The sequence below is a fragment of the Erpetoichthys calabaricus genome, chromosome 1 (assembly GCF_900747795.2).
Source record: "Erpetoichthys calabaricus chromosome 1, fErpCal1.3, whole genome shotgun sequence".
NCBI lineage: Eukaryota > Metazoa > Chordata > Cladistia > Polypteriformes > Polypteridae > Erpetoichthys > Erpetoichthys calabaricus.
Window position 1 is genome coordinate 10,770,320 of NC_041394.2, and position 24,862 is coordinate 10,795,181.

General features: G+C 39.2%; 1 protein-coding gene across 2 annotated transcripts in view; it reads left to right on the top strand.

Moving 5' to 3' along the window:
- The window catches only part of wdr62 (WD repeat domain 62), a 242,829-nt gene that overhangs the window by 146,256 nt on the left and 71,711 nt on the right, over window positions 1-24,862 (top strand). For both annotated transcript variants that reach the window (XM_028795560.2, XM_051933967.1), the window contains exons 11-17: window positions 5,027-5,193; window positions 11,042-11,133; window positions 11,362-11,487; window positions 14,138-14,208; window positions 14,841-14,962; window positions 19,868-19,943; window positions 24,194-24,305. In XM_028795560.2, coding sequence (XP_028651393.1) covers window positions 5,027-5,193; window positions 11,042-11,133; window positions 11,362-11,487; window positions 14,138-14,208; window positions 14,841-14,962; window positions 19,868-19,943; window positions 24,194-24,305 — 766 coding nt within the window. The remainder of the gene's footprint in view (window positions 1-5,026; window positions 5,194-11,041; window positions 11,134-11,361; window positions 11,488-14,137; window positions 14,209-14,840; window positions 14,963-19,867; window positions 19,944-24,193; window positions 24,306-24,862) is intronic.

Consider the following 24,862-nt stretch of genomic DNA (forward strand, 5'->3'; position numbering starts at 1 on the left):
ATGAAGTCATAATACAAGTACAGTGGTACCTCTGGTCACGACCGTAATTTGTTCCAAAACTCTGCACGCAACCCGATTTGGTTGCAATACGAACATAATTTCCCCGTAAAATTGTATGTAAATACAATTAATCCATTCCAGACCGTACGAACTGTATGTAAATATATTTTTTATATTTTTATTTTATCAATTTTCATTGTAATCATTCCATACAAACAGATCAATTTATAACCCAACAAAATTGAAGACAAATCAAATCCCACCCCTGAGAAGGAGAGCTTAGCTAAAGGAAAATTGCTTAAGGCTTTTTAATAAGGCAATACAATACAATACAATACAGTTTATTTTTGTATAGCCCAAAATCACACAGGAAGTGCCACAATGGGCTTTAACAGGCCCTGCCTCTTGACAGCCCCCCAGCCTTGACTCTCTAAGAAGATGGGAAGAAGCCTCAGGAAAAGGCGGTTCAAAGAGTGACCCCTTTCCAGGTAGGATGGGCGTGCAGTGGGTGTCAAGGCAACATTAAACAAAAGAAAGGGAGAAGTAAATATCTATGTAAATAAGAGATGGAGAAGGGAGTTAAATGCGGTAATAGTTATTTCTCTTATTCTAAAATAATATTGATTAAATCCTGCCAGGTTTTGAAAAAATTTTGTACAGATCCTCTAACTGAGAATTTGATTTTTTCCAATTTCAAATAATATAAAACATCAGTTTCCCACTGACTTATAAGAGGAGAATTAGGATTCTTCCAATTTAACAAAATAAGTCTGCGTGCCAAAAGTGTAGTGAATGCAATCACCGTTTGCTTGTCCTTCTCCAATTCAAGTCCGTCTGGAAGAACACCGAACACAGCTGTTAGTGGGTTAGGAGGGATTGTGACCCCAAGGCTGTCTGAAAGGCACTTAAAAATTTTTGTCCAAAATGATGTTAGTTTGGTGCAGGCCCAAAACATGTGACCCAGTGAGGCAGGAGCTTGGTTGCAGCGTTCACAGGTTGGATCCTGCCCTGGAAACATTTTGGACAGTTTTAAGCGAGACAGATGAGCTCAATATATAATTTTTAGTTGAATAATTCTATGCTTTGCGCATATAGAACTCGAGTGAATTCTCTGCTTTGCTACCTTCCACTCCTTTTCTGATATATTGAATAAGAGATCTTCTTCCCAATGTCCTCTTGGATCTTTGAAAGGTAGGGACTCTAATAAGATTTTATATATTGCGGAAATAGTATTTATTTCCTCGAAATTGAGCAGTATTTTTTCCAGCATTGTGGAGGGTGCAAGGTGGGGGAAATATATATATTTTTTAAGCACAAAAATAGTTAATTATACAGTGGAACCTCAAGTCACAACTGTAATTCGTTCCAAAACTCTGGTCGCACCCCGATTTGGTCGTGACTCGAAGTAATTTCCCCCATACGATTGTATGTAAATACAATTAATCCATTCCGGACTGTACAAACTGTATGTAAATATATATATTTTTTTAAAGATTTTTAAGCACAAAAGTAGTTAATTATAACATAGAATGCACAGTGTAATAGTAAACTAAATGTAAAAACATTGAATAACACTGAGAAAACCTTGAACAGAGAAAACTATCATTGCAAGAGTTCTCGCTACAGCCTTACGAACCCGCTCGCTGTAAACACTTTTTTTAATGAGTTTTAAGCACAGGGAAAAAAATGAAAATTTGAAAAATCCGTAATTTATACAAAAACTAACCATAACCAACCAAGAAACTAACCTTGCATGAGTTGAGTTCTGGCATGAAGGAAGTGAGGAGGAACTGAGTGGAGAGGAGATTACAGTTTTGAGGTAAAATCTGTGACAATGCGGGTTCGCTGCATGCTCCCATCTCGCTTCTGGGAGCCATTAAACACGTCACTGTCGGTAATGTTACCAATGAGCACGACAGTGAGGCACTATAATGACCGTCTGACCGAGAACAATGTACTGTACAGGGAGAGACTGAACACGTGTGTAAATCACCGGCACGTACGAACTGGACGGGAAACTGGCTTGTTTGTCACCCGTGTGTGTGGTCGTGAACAGATGCAAAAGTTTGGCAAACTTTTTGGTCGTAACCCGATTTGTACGTTTTCAGAGACGTTTTTGACCCAAGCTTCCACTGTACCATAGAATGCACAGTGTAATAGTAAACTAAAAACATTGAATAACACTGAAAACCTTGAACAGCAGAGAAAACTGACATTGTAAGAGTTCGCTCTTGACCCTTACGAACCACTCGCTGTAAACACTTCTATTATGAGTTTTAAGCACAGGGATAAAAAATTAAATGCCACTTGTAAAACTTTCAAACCATCCTCTACTGGCTTTAAATTCCTCACCTTCGCCACTCAAAGAAGGATTTTTTTTCAGCAAATCGCCATGATTCTTCCTGGCTTTTGCACATATGATCGGCTCGCTTACGCTATCCCCTGCAAGTTGCTTCTTGTTCATCCACACTAGCAACAGTTTTTCCACCTCTTCCAGCACTTGAGGCCTCTGCTTGATTAACATTATAACTCCTTTTGCAACAGCAGCTGCTTTGTTAGGCCCTGTATACGCAAACAAAAGAAAATGGGAAACTGGCCGCCTGTGTTTTTGTTCGCCACCAGAGCTTGTGGTCGTGAACAGATGCAAAATTTTGGCAAACTTTTTGATCGCAACCCGATTTGTACATGTTCAGAAACGTTCATGACCAGAGTTTCTACTGTATGTAGCTAAGCATATATGCTTATATGCATATTTAACACAGGTCTAAAAGTACAAAAGAAGAATTAACATTTGACACTGTGTATCCAGTAGGGGGCGCTAGCTCCCTTGTTGGAATAAGTTCTTTTGTAATTGCGGCATGTTACATAACCCGAAACTATACAGATGTAATATAAAAAGGTGATACCCCTCCCTTACTGATGCGGCGCTAAGAAATCCCATAGGAGAAATAACTTAACTCTTTTTAATGACGGTTTACGCTGCATAACAGACGAGGAAGCCATGACAAAAACCCAGTTCGGAAGTGGGAGCCTGATGTATAGTGTGGCATTTTCATTGCTGCGTTGGAAGAATTTTCCGGATCGGATGACGTTCTCTCCCATCCATCAGTCGGCTTCAAAGGTGTGCTGGGCAATGTTCCAAGGCTTTATACTCTTTCTTCATGTGCAGGCCCCCACTTAGTTGAATAATACATTTCCAAACAATGCAAAGACAGGATACAATTTCATTCTGAGTTTGACACACAGAAATAGTGCATGTTGCCCATTTCACAGTTGTCCTTAACTTGCCTTGTCTTAAAATGCTTTCCTAGCAGTTCTTATGTGGTGAACTCCTGTGTTGTAAATCTAGCTTTGTGTTAGCTATACATGTGAGTAAAAAGAAAAGTAGATTTATAAAATATTTATGTACAGAGCACAGTGACACATTAAAGATATAACCTTATTACACACTGGAATACAAGAAATGTAACTAGAACTTTTAACAGCAGGTCTGTGATAACTGGTGTAGATGTAGAGGACACACTCAAACTGTTCCAAAATGTAATAAACCTAACAAAAACCAAAAAGTAGCTCTGAAAGGTTATTTGTTATCAAAATGTTTCAGCATTTTCCTGGTGCTAACTTTTATTCTTCTTCTTTGTCATCGTCTTCATCTTCGTCATCTACCAGCTGCTCCCATTTAGGTGTTGCCACAGCAGATCATTCATCTCCATCTATCCCTGTCTTTTGCACCATTTTCTGCTACACCAACTGCCTTCATGTCCTCCCTTACCTCACCCATAAACTTTTTCTTTGGCCTTCCTCTGTTCCTCTTGCCTGACAGTTCCATCCTCAATATTCTCTTCCCAATGTACCCCTCATTTCTTCTCTGCACGTGCCCAAAACATCTCAATCTAGCCTCTTTCACTTGGTCACCAAACTGTCGTACCTGTGTTGTTCCTCTAATGTACTCATTCCTAATCATGTCTACCCTTGTTACTCCGAGTGAAAATCGTAGCATCTTCAACGCTGCCACTTATAGCTCTGTGTCCTGTTTTTTTGGTTAGTGCCACCATCTCCAAACCATACAACATAGCTGGTCTCATTACCATTTTTTGGATCTTCTCTTTCACTCTTGCAGGCACTCTTCTATCACAAATCACTCCCGCCTGTCTTCTCCAACCAGTTAACCCTGCCTACACTCTCTTCTTCGCCTCTCCACCACAGTCTCTGTTACTGCGGACTGTTGAACCCAAGTATTTAAATTCGTCCACCCTCACTACTTCTGCTCCTTGTAGTCACACCCTTCCACCACCTTCCCTCTCATTCATGCCCATGTACTCCATCTTACTCCTACTGACTTTCATTCCCCTTCTCTCCAGTGCATACCTCAACCTGTCTGGGTTTGTCTTCACCTGCTGTCTACTCTCACTACAAATCACAATGTAATTTGTGAACGTCGTAGTCCACTGAGACTCCTGTCTAACCTCATCTGTCAACCTGTACTTCACCATTGCAAACAGGAAAGAGTTTAGAGCCATTCCTTGATGTAATACCACTCGCACCTTGAACCAGGCCTTCATTCCTACTGCACACCTCACCACAGTTACATTGTCGTCATACATATCCTGCACTACCCTCACATACTTTTCTGCTACTCCCGACTTCCTCACACAGTACCATAACTCCTCTATTGGCACCCTGTCATACACTTTTTCTAAGTCCACAAACACGCATTGCAATTCCTTCTGACCTTCTCTTTTATTGTGCTTTCTAATCTATTGAAAAATATGAAAATGAGCCAGATGTACTTTAAAAAACATTCTTTCTTACACATGTTTGAAGATTGGCAGCATGTGGGTCTTCTGATAGTATATCAGTTAATAAAATTTGTCAAATCATTTGTAATGTGAGTGTTCCGTCCCTGCTGCCCCCAAATGGACTGAATGTCCCACATGATTGGTGCCTTGCTTTGTATGATGGTAAAAACAGTTGTTTGAAATGCATTTGATCGCTTAATTTCCTTATTGTATTTCTTAATTTCAAGGATCTGTTGAAGGTGGTCTATGTAGGAAACAACACTCAGCATCTTCAAGACTCTGTGGAAAAGACAGAATGTGGTATGTCTGGCGACATCAAGTCTGGCATCCGAGTCTTGGCCGTTAGTCCCAGTGGGCAGCACCTTGCTTCCGGAGACCGCAGTGGAAACCTGAGGTATAAATCTGTTAGCTGTGTACGAGGTGTGATCAAAAAGTGTGGTGAATGTTGATGCAGAGCACCATTCAAGAGCAACGCAAAACAATTCAGTGCAGGTTCTGACATGTCCATCCTATAGTCAAGTTGGTGACAAGTTTCGACTTGTTTGATACAGATGTGTTTTTCAAATTTATCGTTAATAATGGATATCGAGCAAAGCATTGGCATGAAATTTTGTTTCAAATTGCAAAAAGCTCAGGAAACCCATCAGATGTTAAAATTGGTTTATGGTGACACTGCACCGACAATTAAGACTGTTTACAAGTGGCTTGATCGATTTTCGTAATGGATCTGACTCGGTTGAAGACGAGAAAAGATCAGGACGTCCTTCAGCATCAATAACCGAGGAAAATGTTGAAACGGTTTCATTCTTCATCATGACAACGCTCCTTGTCACACATCCCTTCTAGTATGACAATTTCTGTCGAATAAAAACATTACGCTGTGTCCGCATCTACCTTTTTCACCGGATCTGGCACCTTGCGACTTCTGGCTGTTCACTAAATTGAAAATGACCATGAATGGCAAATGATTTCAATCCATTGAGGGCATCCAGGCAGCCACGACAGCCTAACTAAAGACACTCTTGAAAGAAAACTTCCAAGTGGCAGGAGCGTCGGAATAAGTGTATTCAAAGTGGAGGAGAGTATTTGGAGGGTGACTAGTAGTTGTAAATCTTTTACTGCAATAAGCGTTTCTATTTTAAAACATTCACCGTATTTTTTGATCACACCTCGTATCTCTTTTTTGTCGCACCCACTTGCAGTATTTCAGAAATGAATTTTGAATGTGTATGGTTAAGAAAATAATCTGGATATAAAATAACCATCTGTGAAACATATTCAAACAGTTATGCTATGTGCTGCTTCTTTAAGTTTCCCTAAAATAAAATTAGAGTAGAATACAGGTTAGGATTGATTTTACATCATTTGCAAGAATTCCTACAAATTTTAATGAGAAGTCAAGCAAAATGACACCTTTTATTGGCTAATTAAAAGGATTACAATATGCAAGGGCAACTCGGGCCCCTTCTTCAGGCAAAGATGTAATCAATCTTGAATCTTGCCTGAAGAAGAGGCCTGTGTTGCCCTTGCATATTGTAATCTTTTTAGTTAGCCAATAAAAGGTGTCATTGCTTGACTTCTCACTACATTCATAATGGCTAACACGGTACAACACCCTAGTACTTCAAATTTTAAATAATTTAGAAAAGACACTTTCAAAAGAAATACTCCGTGTCATCATCTGAAACAAAGTTTTTCAGCTGAGGGTTGTGGTGGCAGAAGCTGGCTGCACAGGTCAGCACAGACTTCCCTTTCTCCAGCTACAGATTCCAGCTCTTCCTGAGAAACTCCCAGATGTTCTTAAGCTGTCTGAAAGATGTAATCTGCCCAGCTTGTCCCAAGTCTGCCACGGGGTCTCCACCCAGTGGGACATGCCCGGAGCAGCTCCAGGGTGAGCGGCAAGGGGTCATCCTTTTACATGCAGAAAACTCCTCATTTGGCATTTCTTGATTAGAAGGAGCAGCAGCTCTACCCTGTAGATCTCCTTAATGTGCCGAGCTTTTCAATCATGTCACAGAGTGTCCACCCAGCTCGCAGCACATGACCTTTTGGTAAGGACAGGGATGTATTACATGTGGTTTTTTTTCCCTTTACATCATTGTCAACAGTGTTGGAAATATGTGGAAGGTTTGACAAGACTTATATTTTGGTGCGTCTCCTCAAAGAGCTGGCCTGCATGTTCATCTATGAAAATGACAGCATTGTCACCAGTAAGAAATCACTCAGGGAACCTACCATTGTCTGTTCCTCGTCCTCGCAGAGAGAGGCTAGATAGGAACCCAGAGTTTGAGTCAGTAAGCAGCAGATAATCCAGTTGCACTAAGTGAAATTTACATTACCTAAGTGATAAAGAGGACTTCTAAGGATACCGCAAGGGTCATCATATTGCCGTGCGACAATCCCCATTATACTACCTTTCACTTACATTGACTTATTTGGCTGACGCCTTTATCTAAGGCGACTTGTATTATTTCATGATACCACTGGTTACATTTCGTTTTGGTTTTTCAATTGGAACACAGGCAGGTCAAATGACTTGCTCATGGTCACACTCAGTAGTGGGATTTGAATCCACAATCTCAGAGATTGAAGTCCAAAGCCTTAACCACTACACCAAACTGCCTGCAATGCATTACCTTTCCTTCTTCTATTTACCTACTTGGTTTTGTGGCCAGCCTCTCTGTGTCAGGGTGTGAAAAGGAGAGGACAGGGCCGTGAGGGATTTCCTACAGCTGACCGCCATTTTGGCTTTTGCAATAATTGCCCTATCGTGAGCTCTACATCCCAGCCTGGACTCTGTCTGGGAAGCTGGCACCATTGCGGTGTTCTTCTAGGTTTACTACCACATCAAATACATGCAGGCTTTGCAGAATGTGAGTTGGTCCTGTGTCAGTCGAGTGTAGGTGTTTGCCTTAAACACGGCCTGCAGTGGGACAGTTTGCCTGTTCAGGGTTGGGACAGATTGTACCGTCAGCAGTCCTTATCTGAAATAAACAGGTTTGACAACTTCTTGGGAAAGAGAGGAGGATGTAGTGTGAAACATGAATGTTTGTGTGAGGGGTGAGAGAGAGTTTTTTGCACTGCAGTACAAAATTTCTTAGACCATTCTCGAACCTTTGCACAATTATGCCTGTGACTGTGACATTTGTCAAGAGTTTCCAAGTAGTCCAAACCAGTCCATATACAGTTTTGAAAAAGGTATTTTAGCAATAGATTGACTTGTTGTACATGGAAAAAACTCCACAGTCCAAGTGTCTTTGTTTAAAAGATTTTAGTGAAATTCAACGCAAACAGTCCACATAAAATAAGGAATGTTGATGATAATGTGCAAAAGAAAGAGAAAAAGGGAAACTACTTGTCTATGGTATTCTACTTTAGGCTTATCCAGGTTACGTTTATTGTTTTTTTCCTTCACTGTGAATACATACATACACGTGATCAGAAAGCATTACGCCCTTAATGCCTGTCTGGCTAGCATTTCATGTTTATCTTGAGCTGTCTAACTCAAGTCTAAGATCTGTACTGTTGACACTCAGAGCTCACATTAAGAACATTACATTACTTATAAGGGGTGGAACAGGATTATCTAAGTTAAAGCTACTGTTTATTATATCCAACTAAGGTAAATTTACCATTAACAGGAACGTAAAGAGTTACAGCACCGAACTGTTTTATTTAATGGATGTGACATTCATTTTTTTTTTCTACAGTTTTCTACACTTTTGTAGTGTGCTAAATATTTAATGTAGTAAGACTGGCCTGCAATTACTTTTACCTGCGGGCCAGTTTTATTCTGTACTGTTCATTCAGGGGTAACGGTTTTTAGCATTGGGGGATACTTTGCTCCCTCAGTTTTTAAACTGTCGTGATAAAGTGGGCTGCCGTAGGGCGTTAATGTTCTTGTAGTACAGTGGTGCCTTGGTTTGCGAGCGTAATTCGTTCCGGAAATGTAATCCAAAAGCACTCGTATATCAAAGTGAACTTCTCCATAAGAAATAATGGAAACTCTAAGATGATCCGTTCCACAACCCAAAACTATTCATATAAAAATGATTAATACAAAATGCATCAAACAAATTAACGGGCACTTTACCTTTGAAAAGAAGTGTGGCTGGTGTGAGAGAGAGAGGAGGAGGAGGGTTATTGTGTCGGACGACTTTCACTCTAATTAATGGAATTCCTGCTGTCTCTTGGCTGACTGGAATCTTTTTCTTTTTTGGCGACTTTAACAAGGGACCTATCCAATGACAGTTGCTTTTACCTCCTTTTGAGGATTTCGCAGAATTGTGACATTGTCGTTAAACAGATTCATCGCTCGCACACAACATAAAAAAAACGCTTTACGCACACACACACACACACACACACACGTGGTCACAATGCTGTAGTAAACAGTATCTGCTCGTACGGATGTTGACTATATGAGTGAGGCACTCCGACTGAGACTGAGCATGGGAGACGATTACCCACAATCCCATGTGATGCTCGGCAGGCAAAGCGTATACGTACTACTCGTATTGCAAGACCTCGCTCGTTTATTAAGTTAATAAAAATTTTAGCTTGTCTTGCAAAACACTCGCAGACCAAGTTACTCGCAATCCAAGGTTTTACTGTATTTATTTTAGTTTATTGTTACATGTAATTTTGAAATTCTATTTCATCACATCAGCTATATAATATAAAGCACTTAACGTTTCAGCACTCAGTTGCAGTAACAGTGGCACGACTTCTCTGTGTGCTCATATACTTCCTGCTGTGCTTCAAAACGTGTATTTATTACGCTAGGGCTCATTTGCAGCCCAACGTTCAAGATCACGTTGACGTGCTAGTCTTTCTTGCAAAAAAAAAAAAAATGAGGAAGTTGCAAAGAAATTTTAAATAAAATAAAAATAGGAAACAAAGCTAATGGGGATTGTACTAATTCTAATGAAGCCCATTGACTGTCACACTGTCTGTCTGCAGAGATCTCAAGCTCAGTTCCGGAGAGAGTATAATTTACTGTATTTACTTTTCTTATTTTGCTACATTAATGATGGCAGGTGACCCGAATGTTTAATGGACTCCATTTTAGTTTTATAATTTATAATAATAATTCATTACATTTATATAGCGCTTTTCTCAGTACTCAAAGTGCTATCCACTCAGGGAGGAACCGAGAAGCAAACCCACAATCTTCCACAGTCTCCTTACTGCAAAGCAGCAGCACTACCACTGCGCCACCTGTATACACTGTTTGCTTTAGGATTCTCAACAGAGGTGCAAGTGTTTGCAATATGCCATCTATTGTAATGAAAACTCGAATGTATGTTATTGATACCTGCTTTACTCAGTACATTAGAATAGATGGCATATCAGAAACATCAACCCTGAATATGTCCAAAGAGGTACAGATTCTGGCCTCTGCCTTCAGTGCACATCTCTTTGAGATGTCTTTGTTTTGTCTAGTGTGCAAATACTGATAGTTTATTTCAGTTTTTGTTTATAAAAAGAACGGCTTGTTTGTATTATAAAATCAGTAGTCTAACCACTCCTCATTCTCATTCATCCTTGATCAAGGGCTGGCAAATGTGTTCTAAAGAAAAGCCACTTGTTCACCATTTTACAGTTAATACAGAGAAGTATATGACTACGCTGGCCTGTAAATCAGTGTTTAAAATTCTGACTTCCTTTGTGATTCCTGGTGCCAGTTACAGAGGGCAAACATTAAATTACAAGGGCAGGAAGTCGTTTGCCTGTCAAATTTCTGATAAGGCAAAATTTATTTTTCTTCATTTGAACTTGCTTTCAGGAAAAAAATGTACCCGTAAATGTTTTCTTTCTCGCCAGCTGCATCGAAGATCTAGTTTGATGACTTATATAATAACAATGTCCTTAATTTTTTTTTTCCTTTTGTTTTTCCTGAAACAATCATTCCATGACTTCCTTTTACTACCAGTGAAAGCGACAAAGCAACAGTTGGTGAACCACATCCTGTAGAATTAGTCTTCTGATTTGAGAAGAAAACAAAACAGCACTTCACTATTTTGTGAGCTCCTTTTTTAGAGCAACAACAAAAAGTGTTAATCTTAGTGTCTTGGACTTCAGACCAACAGATATGGATGGGATCCATAGCGTAAAAAATAATGCAGTTTTAATGATCCACAAATAACTTGAAAAACTTCTATGCAACATATCATTTTCTATTACCATAGACTTTGTGTTATTGGCTTTTAATATTTATTTATTGTTTTTTTACCCCCTAGGATCTATGATCTTCAGTTTTTGGATGAAATAATAAAAGTTGAAGCTCATGATTCAGAAGTTCTGTGCCTAGAATATTCTGGACCAGATACTGGTAATACTTATTTTTAGAAAAAGATCAAACAAAATTTCATTTGTCTGTTTTGATACATACAAACCTGCCTCAAGGTTTTGAGCTTTTATCTTTATAAAGTAATGACGTTGAAAAATATTTGGAATTCATTTGAATATTTATGTAGCAATAGCATTATTAAAACTATGAGCAAGTATTGCAAATTTTATATTGAATGAATTGTTGCAATTTTTTTTACGTGTCTAACAGGAATGAGCCTACTGGCATCTGCAAGCCGGGATCGCCTCATCCATGCTTTAAACGTGGAGAAGAATTACAGCCTTGAACAGACCTTGGATGACCACTCTTCCTCGATCACTGCTGTAAAGTTTGCAGGTGATGTGCACTGCCATGCTTGCTGCTAGTTTAAGACAGAAATCTCCAACAGTATGTTTATTTCCTTTTTCTGTAGCTTAGTTGTGCTTTTACGTTCTAGATTATGATTTTGCAAATGTGTTAGGAAAGGTAAGTGACTTAGGCTAGGGTGTGTTTCGACTTGCACCAAAATTCAGGTTACATCACTGTTGTAGGAACGAAACTGTAGGACCCCCTGTAGTATTTTGATGAACTCTCTTCTAAGACAAAAATTAAACTCTTTTTGGGCAGAACCCCAAATACTACAGCTCATCACCTACCTAATACCATCCATATGCTGAAGCATGGTGATGACAACATCAAGGGGTGCTTCTCGCCAGCAGCGACAGGGAGACTGGTCAGAACTGAGGGGAAAAATGAATGTAGCCAAATACAAAGAAGTCCTTGAAGAAAACCTGCCTCAAACTGCACACCACCTCAGAATGGAGAGACTGTTCTCCTTTCAGCACGATAATGACCTGAAGCATACAGCAAAGACAACGCTGCAGTGGCTTTAAGACATGTCTCTGACCTTCCTTGACTGGTCCAGCAAAAGTCTAAGCTTCTACTCCATGCACCATGTTTCGGGAGACCAGAAGATGGTAGTTTATAGAAGCTTCCCATCCAGTCTACCAGAGCTTTACATAATTTCATTTGATCTTGAATCAAACCAGTTGAGGTCTGGATCGTTGGAAATGTTTTGTATGCAACTCTGTATCACGATGGATGGATGGATGGATAGATAGGATAGGATAGATAGGAAAGGCACTATAAGATAGATAGATAGAATTCTTTGTCATTATGCATACATATAACGAAATTTTTTGTTGGTAGGACTCGGCTTCAAGGCAGAATACTTAATTACACAATACACTATAAATAATAAAATAAACATAAGTATAAAAGACAGCAACAATAAAACATCAAGTCCAGACTTTTCCTGAGGTAGTACGCCTGCAGAGACCAGTGATCTGTGTGCGTTGTCTGCAGGGGAGGAATATGAGTGTGTGTGTTTGATTATGAGGGAAAGTGCATGTGCATGTCTACAGGGGGGCAGGTTAGGGGTAGATGAAGACATTTATGTATCTGAAGGGGCAGATGGACTTCACAGCTCTGGGGAAAAAGCTGTCTTTCAGTCTGCTGGTACGTGTTTTTATGTTTCTGCACGGCTTTCCCGAAGGCAGTGGTACAAACAGTCCATTTCCCGGATGGGTGAGATCCACAGCTATACATTTGGCCCTCTTCTGCACCCTTCCAGCATATAGAGTCCAGGTCTAGAAGAGGACTTCCCACGATTCCCTGTGTTGTTCTCACCACCCGTGCCAAGTCCTTCCTGTCCTGTGCTGTGCAGCTGCCCTACTGTGACAGAGAATGCTTTCTATAGTGGATCTGTAGAAGTTTGTGAGCAGCCGAGAGGAGAATCCAGCATGTCTCATTAGGGTAGTGGAGAACGATCCCAGTGGGGGCAATGGCATGGGCACACTCATCTACATATAAATAAATATTTACATTAGGTTCATCCACCCTGAATAAATTATAATACTAAGAATTATACTAAAAATATGTCTCTATTACAATAAAACAATCCTGGGATGAGACATGACTTTTTCAGAGAGATACTTTCAAGTCCCGCGAGACGAGACTTTATGCCAAGAGATTTAACCAGGCCCAGGGCCGGAAATAAAAGACAAAGAGTAGATGACAAAGTAGAACATCGTAAAGAGGTTCAAAAACGTTGGTGCGATACACGTGCAGAACATGGTTAGAGATTATGAAAGTACTAAAATTCGAAAGTCTCAAAAAAATTATAGTAAAGATCGCATTAGTGCAAACAAATGTAAATTATTACTCGGTGAAATAACGGAACAGCAACAAGAGATGAAGTATATTGCTTGGATTTAAACTTTAAGTCGGAGACTTGTAGATCGGCTAATTTGTGTTGCCATCAGGGAAAAGTGGTGTTTCTTTCCAATGAAGAGACGTATCCTCGAGAATTAAGATTTGTTGTTTGGTGAAAGTGAAATCCACATACGCGAGCGGCAGAGATGCGAAGTGGCTGGCATGTAGCGCAGGCCCTGGGGGGTTAGCGAGTGAAGAGAGCAGGGGGCAAAGCCCCCTAGTAACATACTTAAAACATTCCTAAAAATTGCTGAAGATAAAATTTATGCTATTTCTTTAACGTAGCCTAGTCTGATGAATGTTAATTTCTGTTGAGACACACAGATGGTAGGGTCACAATTTGGAATCAGTAGCTTGAGTCCATACACCCAGCATGCCTTGCATCAACATTCACTGGAACTGAATCCAATAGAACACCTTTGGGATGTGGTAGAATGGAAGATTCGCAGGATGAACGTGCGGCTAACAAATCTTCAGAAAGGGTGTTGCAATCATGTCTCCATAGACCAGAGTCTCAAAGGAATGTTTCCAACTTCTTGAAGCATCCCTTTCACAAAGAACTGAGTATTTGTTTAGTGTTCCTAATAATTTTCTCAGTAAGCGTATATCCCGTTTTCCTACACCTTTTCTGTAGCTTGGTTACAAACGGCAGTAGATGCAATCATGTGTCACTTAAATTTGCCTGTTTTCCTTTCCTTATCCTCTTTCCTGTGCTTTATTTTTTTTTTTTCAGGAGGTGATAACCGGGTGCGGATGATCAGCTGTGGTGCAGACAAGAGCATTTATTTCCGTACAGCAGAAAAGGTTTGTTCTTGTCATGTTTATTATTTTAAACTATTTGATTTTTAATATGAGCTGTGATGCCCAGGGCGTATATAGTTGGCCTAACCCCCCGACACAGATGGGCAGCACATGGCTTATTTACAGATCAGCATACAATGCTCACAGGGCAAAGCACAACACACTCCCTTTTGTTGCCAGTCCTTCCGTCTCCACTCCTCCTCTGACTTTGTCCTCTTCCTCCCGACTCAGGCCCCCTTTTATAGGGAAGGACTCCAGGTGCCCAATGAGCTTCTTCCGGCAGCACTTCACGGGCCCCAACAGGATTGAGCTTCTATACTCGTGACCCGGGGGCCCACTGGAAACCAAAGGGTCTGCCCTCTGTTGGTCTGGGGGAGAAACGGTCTTGAAAAGACTCACTTCTTCCAGTCCTTCCATACTCCGAGGGTCCCAGCCGGTTAAGGGCTCTAGCCGTCTGCCACAGAGCATTTTAATAAAACTTGAGAAAGAACTGTAGTCCCCAAAGTAAAAGTTGTAATGTAATTTGTTTTTTTTACTTCATAAAATAATTTGTAATATAATGTTAGTTTTTAATTAAACAACAAATAAAAAATCTAAATATGCAAATATAAACCATATCTGTATTATCCTGTTAGTCAGCAGATGGTGTGAACTTCTCACGGATGCATCATGTAGTTGGAAAAACAACTCTGTATGACATGGATGTTGATGCCACAAGAAAGTATGCAGCAATTGGCTGTCAGGACAGAAACATACGGTAAGGAGGTGGTGGGGATTTTTTAACCCTTCAGGGTATGGCCAAGAAGCCACATATTTAACCTCCTTAGCATTACATTTCTCTCTCAAAAAAAAAAAATATGTGAAAAGCGTTGCATTTTATTTACTTGAAAAATTACTTTTATATTAAATCTCATCTTTCTACTATAAAATGTACAAAGTCAGAAGTGTAGATAGTATAATGTTACTAATAGTAATAATAATAAATAACTTGGGGACTCTGCCTCCTGCTCGCTTCGCTTGCCAACCCCCAGGTATGGGTAACCGGATGTACAATCTAAAGCGATTGTTAGTTGTTTTCATGGGAACTGTTACATATGCATAATAGAACTAACTATTTTACATTACAGTGAGTAATTAATCATAGTAAAAAAAATAGTAAAACGTAATAAATTGAAAGAAAATTGTTTCATGTTGCGTTAGAGGTATTTGTTGATTTAAACATTTTCATTCTGTTTGGTTTTGAAATTAACACGCAAATACTTTTTAAACTTACACTTTCTCTGTAACACTTCTGTAAAAACAATATTTGGAATTATCTTTCCGTCAATATCGCTTTGAATTTTTATTCCGTGTTTGGACTTGCATCATGAATACGCAACATATAACTGCCCATGAATATCATATTGTTTCTTTCTCTCTAATAAATAAACTGACTTTTTACATTACAGCGAGTAATTAACCATAGTAAAAAGTAGTAAAACGTTATAAATTGAAAGAAAATTGTTTCATGTTGCATTAGAGATTTTCTTCGAGTTATACATTTTCATTCTGTTTTGCTTTGAAATTTACAAGCAAATACTTTTTAAACTTTTACTGTAACACTTCAGTAAAAACATACACACAAGTTTCTGACTTAAACTTTAAAGCCGAACAATATCTACATACTTCTGTCATAACACCTTTGTCCATATATTTGAACTTTTTTCACTGTTCCATTATTTCACCGAGTAATAATTTCCGTTTATTAGCGCTAATACATAGAGAATTCACAAAAAATTCTTTTTGTTTGCCGATAGATGGCAGCACCTGCCCTGCATTCATTTATTACAAGATATTTTGAACAATTCTTTGTCTTGCATTAAAAGTTGCATAATTAGATCTGGACCACCCTATACTATCAGTTTTTTGTGCCTATCAAATTTTAGTACTTTCATAATCTCTAACCTGCCCTGCATGTATATCGCGCCATCGTTTTTGAACCTCTTTATGACATTCTACTTTGTCTTCTACTGTTTGTCTTTTATTTCTGACCCAAATTGGACCTGCTAGGTTTTCAATTCCACTTGTTCTTTTCTTATTTTCCGAATCTGCACTTAGATTTTTGTTCTTTTTTTGAATTCTATGGGCCTCTTTCCAACGCACTGCCTTTTCTTCTTCGCTTAGTCGTTGACATGTCATCTAGAACATATAGAATTATTGTCCAGAAATGGACCATTACAAATGAAACAAATAGATTGTATATATAATACTGTCCAGAAAAGCTTCTTTAAAGGATGAAATGGAGAACTTTTCATAAACAAATTAAAGTGAGGAAAATGTAAAAATTTGTAAGAGCTAAGAGCACAGGAAGTGTGCCTGACAAAAGCATTCTCACAAATGAAAGGTGATTGAACTGTGTGCATGGTTGAATGTGGTTGAGAGGAGTGCGGGCCTTGAAAAAAATCTCCTAGCAAAAGTCTCGTCTTGCGAGACTTGAAATTCTCGTCCCAGGATTTCTTTTTATAATAGATGATAATAATAAAAAAACAACACGCACTGCACATGTGTGAGTAACACGAGTGTCACTTCTGGATTGCCAGAATCCCTTTGTTTCACTGCCTGAAGACAGATTCACCTTGTCATTACTGCTGATGAGAGGCTTTTCTTATGAAACACAATTATGAGGCTAGGAGAAGGTGCGTCTGCACCAGTGCCTGAGTAACGCTCGCAACTGATGCTTTTAGCACTGCTTTTACAGCCCGAGTGACGCTTGGGTATAATGCATAGGAGGTTAATGGCTATTTTAAGTCTGTCCAATAAAGAGCGGTTAACTCTACGAATGGACCCTTTTTACTAGTAGTATAGTGGAAAGATGGTTCTGCTTACAGTACCGCCACAAAAGTAGCAATATAACAGAAACCACCAATGACTGAAATAATAATTTTATACTTAACTGATATTGAATAATCAGTCAGCCAGAGACTAACCCTGAAACCATACTGGTCACGCATCAAAAATGTCTGTAAAATATGCAGGTAACTCAACCAACCCACAGTAGGCTGTGATGGAAAAACTTACTCTAATTCAGCATTATTATTGTGTTGTAGATGTAATATTACATGGATACCTTTGCCAGTTTTGCCCATCATTCTGTACTTAGTTACCCATACTGACAAAGTGAAAACATTTTCTTCATGTAGGTTTGCAAATGTATTAAAATCAGAAACTAAAATCTCTCTTTCAATTAAGTATTCATATCCTTTGCTGTAGCACTCCAAACAGGGGCCAGGACTGTCCTGTTTACTTTAATTTATCTTTGAAATGTGTCTGGAATTTAATTGGAATACCATCTGTGGCAAACTGAATTGATTGAACGTTGCTTAAAAAGGCACACATGTCCTTATCTATAGAAGGTCCCACGATTAATTCATACTGCATGTCAGGTCAGAAACCAAGCCATGAAGTCCAAGGAACTCTGTAGGACCTCTGTGATCAAAATGTTGTTGAGCACAAATCGTGGCAAGTGTATTAAACCATTTCTGAAGTTTTGAATGTTCCCAGGAGCAGAGTGCCATCAAGAATTGTGAAATGTACGTAGTTTTGAACCACCAGGACTCTTCCTAGAGTTGGTCATCTGGCCAAACTGAGTAACTGTGTAAGAGAGACCTTGATCAGGGAAGTGACCATAAAACTCAATAGTCATTGTAACAGAGCTTCAGAAGTCTTCTGCCGAGATGGGAGAACCTGTTGGAAGGACAATCATCTTAGGAGCACTACATCAATCAGGCATTTATGATAAAGTGGCTTGATGGAAGTCACCCTTGAGCCATTTGCCAATTACAGGGGGTCCTCGTGTTACAACATCTCAACTTACGTCATTTCGAGTTCACAATGCTCACTCCCATAAAAACTTTAAAAAATTGAGACGTGAGTGTTTCGGCATACGCCATTAGCGTCGTACTTGCAGATTACGTGGGCGAACTAGTTTGGTTGTGCGCAGCGGAAGAATACGCAGTAAAGTGGTGTATGAGTGAGGGAGTTGGCGAACTAGTTTGTTTGCACGCGGAGGAAGTGTTCCGTTTGTGTTGCTCCCTTTGGCGACTTTTTGGCCCTTATCATGGCTCCTAAACGAAAGTCAGTGTCTTCAGATGGTAGAGGAAAGCCATCACGATGGAAGTGAAATTAGACATTGTAAAGAGATCAGAAGGAAGAAAGGTAACAATTTTTTATTTTTTTTTTACTTATTTTTTGTCATTTTTTCTGTTACTACAGTACAGTATATTTATGTCCTTTTCCTTTTTCTGTGGCTTAGTTGTGTTTTTACGTTCTAGATTATGATTTTGGAAATGTGTTAGGAAAGGTAAGTGACTTAGGCTAGGGTGTGTTTCGACTTGCACCAAAATTCGGGTTACATCACTGTTGTAAGAACGGAACTGTAGGACCCCCTGTAGTATTTTGATGAACTCTCTTCTAAGACAAAACTCTTTTTGGGCAGAACCCCAAATACTACTGCTCATCACCTACCTAATGCCATCCATATAGTGAAGCATGGTGATGACAGCATCATGCTCAAGGGATGCTTCTCGCCAGCAGCGACAGGGAGACTGGTCAGAACTGAGGGAAGCATGAATGTAGCCAAATACAAAGAAGTCCTTGAAGAAAACCTGCCTCAAACTGCACACCACCACAGAATGGAGAGACTGTTCTCCTTTCAGCACGATAATGACCTGAAGCATACAGCAAAGACAACGCTGCAGTGGCTTTAAGACATGTCTCTGACCTTCCTTGACTGGTCCAGCAAAAGTCTAAGCTTCTACTCCATACACCATGTTTCGGGAGACCAGAAGATGGTAGTTTATAGACGCTTCCCATCCAGTCTACCAGAGCTTTACAGGATCTGCCATGAAGAATGGGATACACTGCCCAAATCAGGGTTTGCAAAGCTTGTAGAGAAATATCTAAGAAGACTATAAGCTGGAATTACTGCTAAAGGGGCTTGTACAAAGTACTGAATACTTTTATGAATATGAGATTTAAGTTTTTGATTTATAATACATGCAAACATTTCTGCCATTATGGGTTTTTAGTATAGACTGATGGGAACAAAATGCACATTTCTCCATTTAAAATTAAATCTACAGCACAATATGTGCAGAAAGTGAAAGGGGTCTGAATATTTTCTGCAACTACTGCGTGTATAGGTAGTGCTTTCAGAAAATATTTAAACCACTTTATACTGTACGCATTTTGTTAAACAGCAGCAGTACAGTATCACGGATTAATTTTGTTTAGTCATTAACACAGTACAGCATAATATGAAAAGTATTTTTTTTTTTGCAAATGTATTGACAAACTGCAATTTCACATTTACTGTACAAGCATTGAGACTTCTTGCTATGCCACTTAAAATTGACCTCTGTTGTTTCCATTGATCATCATTGAAATCTTCCTAAACTTTAATAAAGTTCGCATGTGGTAAATTCTGTTCATCGGCCTACATGAAGCCCGCTACACCTGACCATGCAATTCAAAGGAATTGTTTGTGGGTCTCAAAGACATTTGAACTTGTTTTTTTTTCCCACCCTGTTTTTGTATTTTAGGATGGTTTGTCATAATGTTTAAAAGACTTAGGTGGTTGGTTAATGCCCAATTTCTCTTTTTCTTTTATATATGTATATATCAGGATTTATAACATCGCCAGTGGAAAACAGAAGAAGTGTTTCAAGGGCTCTCAGGGTGAAGATGGAACACTTCTAAAAGTAAATGGAAAATTTAGTTGTAGATTTCTTTCAATTTATTTATTTATTTTTACATCTTAGTACCTTGTTAATATACTACTGTGACTATGTGCCAAATTGAGATTTTCCTTGTATTCTGTTTTTGTAATTATAAAATTATCTCATTATGTCGATCTTAGATATATTTGCCCAATTCACTTTTAGACCTTGTGGACTTTAGTTTGCATTTTTTTTAATAGTTTCTTGCTGACTTGCTTTATGTAGTTATCTCCAGGGCTGTGGAGTCGCGGTGCACAGGACCTCTGACTCCTCCGTTTCTGGGTACCTTTGACTCCGACTCATCTCTTTGTAATTAGACTTGTATACTGTACTTAGTATGTTGCTTAAAAGCACACAACGTACAAGATATGAGACACTTCATCACTGCCAGCATGAATCCTCAGGCTACCTTGTATCATGTTAACCTGTTAAGGTTCAGGTTTAAAAAGTGGTAGCCATGTTGTTGTGGCTTACAAACACCGGATAGTATTAAACAGAAGACTAAACTTACAAAATGAAAAAAGAAGCTATATTTTTATTCAAAGTCTAGAGGAGAAAATAATTTAATCAAATCAGTTTTTATGAATTTGGAAATTTCAACACATTATATTACAATTTATATATGCACAGTATACATATAGAGAGACAGAGAGATTTTTACCGACTGACTCCAATACCCCGATAATTGCTTTGGACTTCCTAACTCTGCCCAAATCCAAAAAGTTCCTCAGTGGATTTAAGGACTTGGAGGTTTGAATTATGAGGAGAGTTTGAAGGAGTTGAAAAGGTTTCATTTAAGCAAATTAAGAGATGACAAGATTGAAGTGTTTTAAATTACAGTTAGGTCCATAAATATTTGGACAGAGACCACTTTTTTCTAATTTTGGTTCTGTACATTACCACAATGAATTTTAAATGAAACAACTCAGACGCAGTTGAAGTGCAGACTTTCAGCTTTAATTCAGTGGGGAGGAAAAAACGATTGCATAAAAATGTGAGGCAACTAAAGCATTTTTTGAACACAATCCCTTCATTTCAGGGGCTCAAAAGTAATTGGACAAATGAAATAACTGGAAATCAAATGTTCATTTCTAATACTTGGTTGAAAACCCTTTGCTGGCAATGACAGCCTGAAGTCTTGAACTCCTGGACATCACCAGATGTTGGGTTTCCTCCTTTTTAATGCTCTGCCAGGCCTTTACTGCAGCGGCTTTCAGTTGCTGTTTGTTTGTGGGCCTTTCTGTCTGAAGTTTAGTCTTCAACAAGTGAAATGCCTGCTCAGTTGGGTTAAGATCAGGTGACTGACTTGGCCATTCAAGAATTTCCCACTTCTTTGCTTTAATAAACTCCTGGGTTGCTTTGGCTGTATGTTTTGGGTCATTGTCCATCTGTATCATGAATCACTTTGACTGCTATATTTAGCTGGATTTGAGCAGACAGTATGTCTCTGAACACCTCAGAATTCATTCGGCTGCTTCTGTCCTGTGTCACATCATCAATAAACACTAGTGTCCCAGTGCCACTGGCAGCCATGTACGCCCAAGCCATCACACTGCCTCCCTCTACATGTTTTACAGATGATGTGCTATGCTTTGGATAATGAGCTGTTCCACGCCTTCTCCATACTTTTTTCTTGCCATCATTCTGGTAGAGGTTGATCTTGGTTTCATCTGTCCAAAGAATGTTTTTCCAGAACTGTGCTGGCTTTTTTAGATGTTCTTTAGCAAAGTCCAATCTAGCCTTTCTATTCTTGAGGCTTACGAGTGGCTTGCACCTTGCAGTGCACCCTCTGTATTCACTTTCATGCAGTCTTCTCTTTCTGGTAGACTTGGATATCGATACGCCGACCCCCTGGAGAGTGTTGTTCACTTGGTTGGCTGTTGTGAAGGAGTTTCTCTTCACCATGGAAATGATTCTGTGATCATCCACCACTGTTGTCTGCTGTGGACGTCCAGGTCTTTTTGCGTTGCTGAGTTCACCAGTGCTTGCTTTCTTTCTCAGGATGTACCAAACTGTACATTTTGCCACTCGTAATATTGTAGAATTTCTCCGATGGGTTTTTTCTGTTTTCGCAGCTTAAGGAATGGCTTCTTTCACCTGCATGGAGAGCTCCTTTGACCGCATGTTGTCTGTTCACAGCAAAATCTTCCACATGCAAGCACCACACCTCAAATCAACGCCAGGCCTTTTATCTGCTTAATTGATAAGGACATAACGATGGCCTTGTCCACACCTGCCCATGAAATAGCCTTTGAGTCCATTGTCCAATTACTTTTGAGCCCCTGAAATGAAGAGATTGTGTTCAAAAAATGCTTTAGTTGCCTCACATTTTTATGCAATCGTTTTGTTCACCCCAACTGAATTAAAGCTGAAAGTCTGCACTTCAACTGCATCTGAGTTGTTTCATTTAAAATTCATTGTGGTAATGTACAGAACCAAAATGAGAAAAAAGTTCTCTGTCCAAATATTTATGGACCTAAATGTATAAAGGCAATTAGTACAGTGTCTCTTGTTCTTATTGAAGAATCCATCCATCCGTTATCCAACCTGCTATATCCTAACTACAGGGTCACGGGGGTTTGCTGCATCCAGTCTCAGCCAACACAGGGTGCAAGGCAGGAAACACACCCCAGGCAGGGCGCCAGCCCACCGCAGCTTATTGAAGAATTTATTTTAAAATTAAAATGCACTGCACTAAATTAAGTAAAAATGTTTATTAGAAAATTTTAGCAATTTGTGGTCATGCCTACTTCATTATTCATTTTGGTTGAAAGTGAGTTGCAGTGGCTATGTTTCAAATGAAGTGCCACCTCTCCCCATTACAGAACTGCCATTGCTCCTTCTTGTCCCTGACATGAACTCTTGACTCCACATCTCTTTAAACACTTCAAAGCAAGTGGAGTGCATTTTGCTTTTCTCCTCACTCTTGGGGTGTCCGTAGATGCCCCAGTGTAATACAAATACAGGTGAAATTGTATTACAACGAAGTGCCAAGAATCTAATAAATATTTTGTTGTAATGAAAATGCTTCCACATTTAGAAAATGTTCACATTGATTTCCTCCCACCCAATTGCACGCCAGTGCTTCAGCCATTGGATTTGGGCATCATTCGCACCCTGAAAGTGTATTATCACAAGGAAATGCTGAGAAAAATTCTCGTCAGCATAACTTGTAGACTGGAGATTAAAATTAACGCAAAAGAAGCTACTGAAATGATTTCAAACGCCTGGACGCAAGTTAACGGAAGCACTATAGTGACAAATACGGACTCTCATTACAACAAAATATTTTTTAGGTTCCTGGCACTTCATTGTAACGGAATTTCACCTGTATTTGTATTACACTGGGGCATCTATGGACACCCCAAGAGTGGAAAAAAGCAAAATGCACTCCACTTGCTTTGAAGTGTTTAAAGAGATGTGGAGTTAGAGTTCGTGTCAGGGACAAGTGTTGTCCAGTTAGGGGAGGTCCCAAGAGAATTTAGAAACCTCACATTTTCTTCAATGAGTGCTGCATTAATAGGAATGTTTCTTCAGCGAGCATCACTGAACCACATAAAAACGACTTTTTTGACATCTTCAAATGCAGCAGTTCACATACGTTTGCAACCCAAGATTTTTCTACTTTTTTTGCTCCGTCTTTCAAGAAAGTTTTTTTTTTTTTTTTTCTTTCTAATATGCAATGTTATCGTTTTTTTCGTGTCTGCCATTTCAATAGGAGGATGACAATGAGTTAAATTCCAATGGATGTTTTTCAAATGTTGTCAAGCAATAAGCAAAAGGTATCACTGAAAACCACCGAAGTATGAGGAAAGTTCGAAGAAAGAAATGTTTTTTTACAATGTTTGTGTTTGGGGATCGTTGTGCACAACTGAGCTGTGACCACAGAACTAACGGCTCTGTGGAGGATTCATTCAGGCATTTCAAGGTCTTTTGGGCACTTCATTGTAATGAAACTATGTGTTGAATGTATTTTGTAGTAACAAGATTTCTATAGACTCGTGTCATATGCGGAAGTAGTGAAAATTTCGTTGTAATGGAATTTTACTTGTATGTACAACTCAAGAATTGTCTGCTACCTGTATGCATGTTGTCCGTAAAAGACCACCTGTGTGAAAATGTAGCATATTTTCTGAACGATCTGGAAGTTTTTTGTTTTTTTTTTATGTTAGAAGTATATTGGTTTCTTGTTCTGTAATTATATGCTGAAACTGCTTCTTTTTTGTTTTTAGGTCAAAATAGATCCGTCAGGGATGTTTCTGGCCACCAGCTGTTCTGACAAGAATATCTCGATCTTTGATTTCTATAGTGGAGAGTGTGTGGCAACCGTGTTTGGCCATTCAGGTACCATTTGAGACCTACATCTTTGCTGCAGATTTCTCTTGGAAATATTTATCATATGTAAATCACATATATCATATGTAAACTGTTTAAACTGGGGTGTGTGTGTGTGTGCATGTACACATAATATGTATTTATATAGTGTGTGGGTAATATACAGGTGTTTTAGAACCCTAATTACCTACATGAATGGACTGTTTAGACAAATTAAAAGTTGAACAACACGCTCTCCATCTCATCACCACTTTCACCATGACATGAGCATCATCCTTCTGTTTGACCCTGTGATGTGCTGTTCGCAGCCACAATTCAGCTGCACGCTGGGGTCGAATGTGTCACTTATCAGCTTGAAGAAATGAATGTGCACCAAAAGCAGGCACAATCTTCCTTCCGTACTTATTGCTGGTGTCTACTATTGAAAATCCCCTCTGATCAGGCAGCACGGCGTAAAGGTAACATTAGAGATAAATCTGTCTTTCAGCAGGCCAAGGAGCCAATGCACTCTGGTAGTGTAATAGTGGAGTGATTTCAGATTAAGAAAATGGACATCCTTGACTGGC